Source organism: Amphiura filiformis, chromosome 12, assembly GCF_039555335.1.
Source record: "Amphiura filiformis chromosome 12, Afil_fr2py, whole genome shotgun sequence".
Taxonomy (NCBI): domain Eukaryota; kingdom Metazoa; phylum Echinodermata; class Ophiuroidea; order Amphilepidida; family Amphiuridae; genus Amphiura; species Amphiura filiformis.
Window position 1 is genome coordinate 20,965,347 of NC_092639.1, and position 8,992 is coordinate 20,974,338.

The 8,992-nt window shown below is 34.4% G+C and overlaps 1 protein-coding gene across 1 annotated transcript; it reads right to left on the reverse strand.

Annotated features, from left to right (window-relative positions):
* Positions 1-3,087: 3,087 nt before the first annotated feature.
* Positions 3,088-8,299, reverse strand: LOC140165337 (uncharacterized). Its single transcript, XM_072188668.1, has 3 exons — positions 8,171-8,299; positions 5,153-5,324; positions 3,088-3,628 (listed from the first exon to the last, which is right to left on the reverse strand). The coding sequence occupies exons 1-3, from the start codon at positions 8,294-8,296 to the stop codon at positions 3,300-3,302; spliced, it is 627 nt and encodes a 208-aa protein (XP_072044769.1). The 5' UTR covers positions 8,297-8,299; the 3' UTR covers positions 3,088-3,299.
* Between the last annotated feature and the right edge of the window lie 693 nt (positions 8,300-8,992).

Genomic DNA, 8,992 nt, shown 5'->3' on the forward strand with positions numbered 1-8,992 from the left:
ATCAACATTATCTAAATTGTTATTTATGACCCAACAAAATATTCGTAAATATGGTTAATAACAATAATCATACAAACATTTATTAGAATCATAATCATATAACAACAATTAAAACTAAATTTTAAAACCCCAAAATAATTTCTATGATCTACCACACCTCCTTAAGGAGTCTTGCGTAGTATTTTTTGTAGGACCTGAAAGAACATCACACATCATAAATTACTTTTTGAACACGAGGAATGGCATATTATTAAAAATTGAAATTTTTGACATTTAACAGACCTCAAACTAAACTTTATAAATATAATGATATGTACGTATATAGCTCGGATGAAAAGTTTCGACCTTTCATATTGAAGATATAAATTTTCCCCAAAAGACCTATTTTTTTTGGTCTTTTGGGAAAAAATCTATATCTTCAATACCAAAGGTCCAATATTTGTTTCATATATTGAACGACATGTCATCCCAGCTACATACACTCTAAGGATATATCACTGCATTGATACAATTTACTTCGAGGACTGTTAAATTTCCAAAATATCAATTTTTAATCATTTGCCATTAAAATTATTTGATATCAGAAAAACATTCCTCATTTTCAAAGTGCAATTCGATATGTCTGATGTGCTTTCAGGTCACACAAAAAATACGCCAAAACATCGCTACCCGAACCCTTAACCAATGTTAACAAAAACAAAAAAATAGTTTCAAACAGTTCTAAAAGTTTTCTCTTGACTACTCCTTTTTACTCAGTATACTGATTGTTTGTCTCAACTTACATTCTTATTTCATTATTTTTGGCAGATTTGAACAAATTACATATGATTTCAGACCAAATTTGGCAAATTAGCATATCTAATCTACATCAAACAATGTCAAATAACATATAACGCATGTAATTATTGAGTTAGAACCAACATCACTGTATTCATTCATTTGTAACTCATACAATCATTGTTGCACGCTCTACCACATAACACTTACAAAACCATCAAACTTCAGCTTAACCATTTAGGCCTATATACTTACACTACTCATCTTTCTTGACTTACAAATAAATTCTGACTGGTATCAAAACACTAGTACACCCTACATGCCCTACGCCTTAGGGCAGACTTTTAAAATACATTTCAGTCGCTTTTTAGTGCTTTCTTGGTGGTTTCCGGACAAAGCCATAATGTGAGACAGAGAGTTGAAAGCCGCGGCGTCATTGTCAAAATCTACAACCAGATCTCATCATTAGATAGAGTAATAATTCATAATTGTGACACCCAAAGAAAATACGTCTTATCGACATTAAATGATCCTTTCTTAATTGCAGGAATTTGTTACAAACTGCCTTTCCGCAGATTTTTTATACGAACAAGTTGCTTCCTGCATCATATAGTTGATCAGATGCATAGGGTGCTTTAAAGGTCAGGTCTATAGCAAAAACAAGTTTATTTCTATTCGAAGAGAATAATTATTACATTACAAGTTGACACTTGTTGCAATTTTTTTTTGCGTATTTCTCCTGAAAAAGGAGAAAGTGTGTGGGTAAAGCTCAGCCTCGTACGTGTTCTTCCCCCGTTTGAAGCGTACGTGTTCTCCCCCGTTTGACTGATGACGTAGGTAAATGAAGCGGACACTTTATCGTGCTCTCATCATACAATCACAATCACTTTGACAAGTTTGACATTAGCAACAATGAGTTGTACTATCACTTACCATAACAATGCTGCATAACAATATGCACGCTATTGTTCTCTTTCGGGAACAAAGCACACACAGTAATTGTTACTATACGTTGCTTTGTAATATTTCATCAAACTGAAACTATAGCATTGCAATATCTGTCGCGTTCAAATGAACTCACCGCTTAAGGGCAGAGTAATGGGAGAGAACGTGGACCTTTTCGAGCATAATTATTTTTGAATTGTATGTCTAAAGTATATAAAACTATACATTTTTGGAAAGGAGACAATGACTAACAGGTGCATCTCATCGGACCAATAGGCCTATTTTAAAGACATGATTAACATACCCGTTTGCGTTCACATTTCTCCCGATTGAATTGACGGCCTACATCCAGACACTACTAAAATTTCGGGGTATTTTTGGGTCCTCCCATGAGGTTGCAGGACAGGGTTTGGAAGAGGCGAACGATGGGTTTTCAGATTATAGGTTCCGAAGTAAGCGTCACAGCTACAAAACAGAGTTGATAGTTGTGTCTTAATCATTGAGAGACATATATCGTATAGGTCAGGACAAGTATTATAGGTAACGGGCGTTGGGTAATTAGAGATATGCCTATCACGAGAACCGCCCAACCCGAGAACCGCGAAATCTAGTGGTGTATATTTTTGTTTAAAACAAATATTTTGAAAAAATGAGAAAACCTTCCCTAGACTTTGATTGGCTCTAAACGATAGTGCAAAAAGTTTACCTTTATCTTTCATATTTTTCGAGTTATCTTGTCACAAAAATAGTACAATATTGTCAAAAATGAACTCTGAGAAATCGACGTTTTAGTAAAAAAATGTCAAATTTATGTACAAAACGTCCTTGTATTTTTAAACGGCAAGACTTCCACGCTTGTAAAAGCTGTATCTGGTGCGTGGTCTAAATATGCATCTTTTTGCACCAATGAATCTATAATGTCTGCTTTTAGTGCGCCCAAATCCAAAATAATTAAAAAATCTAAGTGGCTTTTTCACTGTAAAATTTTGTTTTGTTTACATCACATTTGCTGGCGTTAACAACATACCGAATGCGCCTTGACTGCGTTGGACATACGCGCAGAGTTGCGCCGCGTCACGCGACGCGAATCGCGCGCGTAATCACAATATTTCGCATTCGCGCATTTCGGACTCATTATTTCCCGCCAATTTACTACGCTGTCTTGAGCCATGTGACTTTTTAGAGTTCAAAAGAGTGAAATAAACTCAAGCAAAAATACGAATAAATATTAGCAAGTTATATTTTATCAGTTTCAATTGAAAGAATACATCTTAGTGTTGATAAATATCAAGAAATCTCAAATTCGAGGGTGAACGAATATGTCTTCCATTAGGCCCTACTCTGGCCTTAAGTTGGTTTTTGCGGAATGTCAATTTTAAACGTCTTATTTTCTCAAAAAGGAGTCATTTTCATTGTCCTCATAATATTAGCTTGCCAATGATATGATGTTATTTTTGCTATAGACCTGCCCTTTAAAAGAAACCTCTCCATTTTGATTTTGTGTATAACTTTTTATTCGGGTGATGTTTAAAATTTCTTAGGAAACCAGCTTATTTAATGCGGCATTTACCACTGACTCATTCAACTTTTGTCATCTGCAATACCTTGTTACTATTTCTATCATAGATTATAACAAACTGGTTGATGAGGAGCTCCTCTTCTAAGCTTCCGTCGGCTCTAGCATAAAGTTCCCCTAACCACGGCAATGTATCACTGCAGAGAACGAGGGGAATAATATCCCCCTCATTCTTGAACTCTGTCTTGATATCTACTCTTCTTTTGTTCCTTAGCTGAGCTTTTTTGCAATCCGGGCATTTCACTATCTTGCACTCTTTGTCATCTGGCCATGTTTTAGCACACGAAATGCATTCCAATTTCCCGACAATTCCCACGGTCAAGAAATTTCCTGCAAAATAGAACAAAAACATTTCACATTATATCGTAATTACCAAAAACAAACTAACATTTTACAATGGATCCACACTACCCCTATGGGAAACTTTTGAAATATCTGCTACAAGAGCAGTATGGATTTCAAATGGACTGTAGCTGCATTTGAATTTCATACACCCTCTCAGAAAGATTCAACATAAATCTTATAGGGACAGTGAGTTTCAAATGGTGCTGCTAAGTTTCAAATGGTACTGCTAACATAGTCAGATTTATCATTAGGCTAGATAGGCCCGACCCAGGACCCCACCCAAACTTGCCCTGTCCATGTTCTTTTTTTAGCCCGAAAACACCATCTTTTAAACCAACATATGATAAACTTGCACAATTTTATGCGCTTCGCGTGCATAGCAAAATTCCCCTACATTTTGACCTAAAACAGTCTGGAATTGAATTTTTTCGCACGCTCAAATGTGACAAAATATGCTTGTCTCCCTCTAAATTATGCTTCCCCGACACTGTCGATCTTATATAATATAGTATAGGCCCCTATTTCAAAGCAAAACTTGGCCACTTGAGTTCACATGTCTTTCTCACGCTTTCTTTGTTTGTTTTATTTCTTCTTTAACCTGGGACACTCAATCAGTTAAAAACACAATTAATCATCTGTTCTTGCTTGAGGTCCAGGGAGTTGTTGGCCCCGAAATGTTCGCCTGCCCGGGGCGTAAACAGGTAAATCCAGCCATAGCTGCTAATAAGTTTTGTCTATTTTGTACTGTAAAATTGGATAAATAGCTATTTCTGATTGTTAATGATGTGAAATTTTGGGCGCTCCCATCATTACAGTACAATATCAACCCATTTTTAACTTTGCCAACACCAAATGACCCCCTTTTTCTGAGCCCTAGTTTCGTACGCTGGTACGCACAGATTCATCACTTTCATATTTGAGTGCCCCCCCCGGGCCTCAGTCAGCCACCTTTCCACAGTGGTTTTTTTTTAAACCTGAGACACACAAAATTGCATTCTCAATACAAGGATGCTCCTTCCTTCTGATCATAATCATTATATTTTTTTTCAAAGTCACGATATAATACAAATTAAACGGCAAATTATTCAAATTTTACATTTTTCACACTTCACAGTTCTCAAATCTAATAGGCCTAGCCTATTCCAGAAAATACATGCAGACGCCCTATAGAGCAGTTTCGATTTTGGTACCTTTTGTCCCCCCCAAGAAAAAGAAAAAAGCACAGTAATTTAAACTGCGTTATATCATTATTTTTATTAGAAATTCTCATAATTTATTTGTTCGTTTTTACCCATACCTCACCTGTACAGTAAAATATCCTATTAAAATCTATCTTTTTTTCAGTTACTATTATTATCTTCATAACCCAGACGACTCGCATCTAAAGACGGTTCAAATGTCAGATGATCAAGACGTCTATCTTCCCATTCACATTATTATAATTTATCTTTAACAAACCTTTAAACAAATCATTAATTAAATAACAAATTGTAAACATATTTTACTTACCCTTTACTTTTACTCTTGTATCCAAGATTTTGGCATCGATTTCTATTGGGGTCATTTTGCGCTTGGAAGCTAGAAACTTTGTATCCACTGTGCATGTAAGCGATAATTCGCCATTGTACATCCGACAGGTAACATTCTTCATCACATAAGTAGCACCTTTCACCACAGGTAACTGTATATAAAAATATTTAAATAAATAAAAAAAGACAAATATTATAATCATATTCACATAATACACTGCACTTTCATCAATATATAACTAACTCTGTCACAAACAAAAATTCCATTTAGTCATGGTCAGTGAGCACATAATCTCACCCACTAAGTAATGGGCCTTGCAATGGAAATTTCATCGTGTAAGCCCACCTTTAGGTAAAACATCTTAAATTTTAAAAACACCGTCAGGTCATTGACCAGGTAGCATTTACTATAGTAACTGGTGAAGAAAATCAATCACTGTAGAAGTTAGCTATCAATGGTATCGATTGCGCCATACGTCATACTTTAGTAACTTATTCACGCATGGTTTGTAACCAATTGACTTTATGTTGTGATCATTTAATATCGTGGTTCTGATCACAGAGAACACTGAAGCAGTTGACCTAGAAACAATCGATTTTGACGTCCCACTACATGCAGTACAACGGTGAATGAAGACGAGACAATAAACTTTATATATATGGGCAATTCCAAGCGTTGCGGAATGATGCAAACTGCCTTCGTACGAATTTCTTTTTGATGCAGCAGCCAAATATGTATTAACAGCATAAGGTGAATAGCATAATGTTAAAGTATTTTTGATAAGTGAATGATTAAGGTAGGAGAAACTTTTCCAAACCACCCTAATTTCCTAATTTGCATATGCAAAGTTCGCGTTGCGGAATGATGCGCACGGGAGCAGTCTTTTTTGCACTAAAACATTTTTAACAAACTCTGTGAGTTTAGTAATCTGAGATATTAAATTTGCCACTTAATGTAAAGCTTAGGATGTAAACTGACAATTGTCAGTATCGATTAAAAAAAAAATTGGGCATCGTCTCTTTATGCCAAATTTGCCGACACTAGGTCACGTTGCGGAATGATGCAAGGAGCGTTGCGGAATGATGCTGTGTGTAAAATCACATAGAAAATGAAAAGCAGTCCATGTTTGAAAATAAAAATAAATATATCAATAAATTTGAGTAAATTGTGTTTTATATACTTAGCTACTTATGTTAGCTGGCAAATATCAATATTTATCCAAAAATATTTATCACCGATTTTTTTTAATCCGATAACTTGTGTTGCATGGTCACATTTTGAAACTAAAATTATGTCAACATTCTGCTAGTCTAAAATTCTTGGAAGTGAAATTTAGCACTGGATGTTAGCCATAGAATGTAACATAACAACTATCACCATCTATCAAGAAATAATCATCACTGTTTTTATTTTATCGTAAATTTAAAGAAAAAATCCTTGCAATCCATGAATCCTTATGGCGTTGCGGAATGATGCAGGGGGTTTTGTGGAGAAATGTCACTGACAATGGTTCAGGAAATGCTGAAACATCAATTATGTAAAGATAGTTCTGTGCAATGCATTTCAGAAAGTTTTAACCCAAAATTGTGAATATTTTTTTCAAACGGGCACATTATGAATTATGCATCATTCCGCAACGTTGCGGAATTATGCAACTTTAATTGGTCGTTACCGCCGCAAATTAGACTTTTTGATAATTATTTTGTTTCATTGGATAGGGATGAATAAATTTGCTTTGCATTCTAGTTTCAATGAAAATCAACCTTATTTTAAAATTGCAGTGGTAATAAATGATACTTTTGCGTTGCGGAATGATGCTTTTAATCGTAAAATTGGTACTCAAACAATGCTGACGAAGCTACACGTTATAAAATTTGAAAATTTCTGGTGTTTATATTTTGAGCTAGTTATAAACTTTATATTCACATGCATAATTTGTTTCCAAAATTTTACAGTACAGAGCAGTTGCTGTGTTTTTAGTTTTGCTGCTTTTACCAGTCAAGAATATGCAAATTTATGCGAATTAGGATGTTTTTCTAACAATGGACACCATTTCCTCCTAAAAAAGTACGTTTTCAGAAAATATCGCTTTTTAGCTACAATATGAGACCAAAATCACATAATTGACTTGATTTTTAAATTTTGACAATTTGGGCGAGGTTGCTTGGAATTGACCATATATCAATATCAACTGCACTTTATAGTCCTACAATTTTAACTTTAAAATCTACTAATATTGTTAAAACACACAACAGTGGAATTTTTCAATTTGTTCAGTATTATAAAGCATGATCATAATATTATGCGCTAGTGTGTGTTTCCTAGGCGTGTTTATGTTATCTTAGATATAGGCCTACATGTAATTCATTTGTAAAATACTGAACTTGGTATTTTGTAATGGTGTCATCTTGTATAATTATGATTCATATTTAACTTCATATTAGTGCACTTTCTAAAAACAAAATTAAGCAATTTTGTTATTTTCATCCATAATTCTTTCAAATACCATATCCGCCTCAATCCTAATAAATGCCACTTTCTTTCAAATAACACATTCAATTCTTATCAAAAAGAAAATCCTTAAATCCATACAGCCCACATCGCATCTAATTTTCTCCCCTCATTTTACTGCCATCCCTCCCATCAAAAATATACGGTACTTATTTTAGGGGCAAACAAGAGTAAATATTGGCACATCACAATAATTGACGTTATGCCCCTTTTTTCTGTCATGCAAAATCGAACTAAATTATAAAACTTATTTGTCAAATACAAATTTACATAGACTTCCCCTAAACTTTTATACACAACTTACCCGGTACTAAAAAATATTTTTACAACAGTAAAATTTAGTCAATTAGTTGTAACTAATATCAACTTTTTTTTTATTGCTTTTTAAAGCAGTCGAATATAACAGTTTAACAGAAACCTATGTAAATTTGAAATCCTCGTATCTCAAAAAAAAAAAAATAATCTGACACGTAATCCCAAACTCACCTTGTCTCCAATTGTAGTCCACACTTTTAATGTGATAGATTCCTCAGTATCAGCCAATATGATTGGTGTTAAATCTTTCACCTCTCCGGTGTGCACCTTCTGTTGACGAGTCTCCCCAACGGCCATCACTTTCACCTATATCAAACAAATATATCAATTATTATAACTTCTTTCTATCTCTTTTAACATATTTTCAAGCACAATCCTATATAGACGAATCCAACGAGCCAAGTCATGGTCAGGATTTCGTCGACCATCTTTGCGTCCCCGCAACACCAAAAAGCCGCTTAAAATCGATGTTAGATTCTTTTGTGTTGTACACTGTCACCATTCTTTTGTCTACGTGTAACACGTGTGATAGAATGCAGTTTAAAATTCCCTCCAAAGCCGCATTATGTCACATTTTAGGTAAGATTGAGCCGACGGAGACCCAACTTTGGCAGCCATTAAGGGGGTACTACACCCATTGATTTTTTTTTTTTTTTTTTGCATTTTTTTACATTTTGTGAAGAAATTACTAAAAAAAAATTAGACAAAGTGGTATGCAAAATGAAGGGGCAAATCTTCTCGTTTTATTGGTGGCATTGGTATCAACATAGCTTACATGCTTTTGAAAGTAGAAGCCAAAAGGTAGTACATCACTGATTATTTAAATTCACTTCATTTTGGAAAGCTTGCTATCAACGGATTTCGTTAAAATTTTGGATATGTGTTGCTAACACGTTAGGGAAATAAAGTTGATATGTAAAATGGGAATAAGTGGTTCCGCAATATAATACACATTTTATGACAAATGATTAAAAATTAATATTTTTGATATTT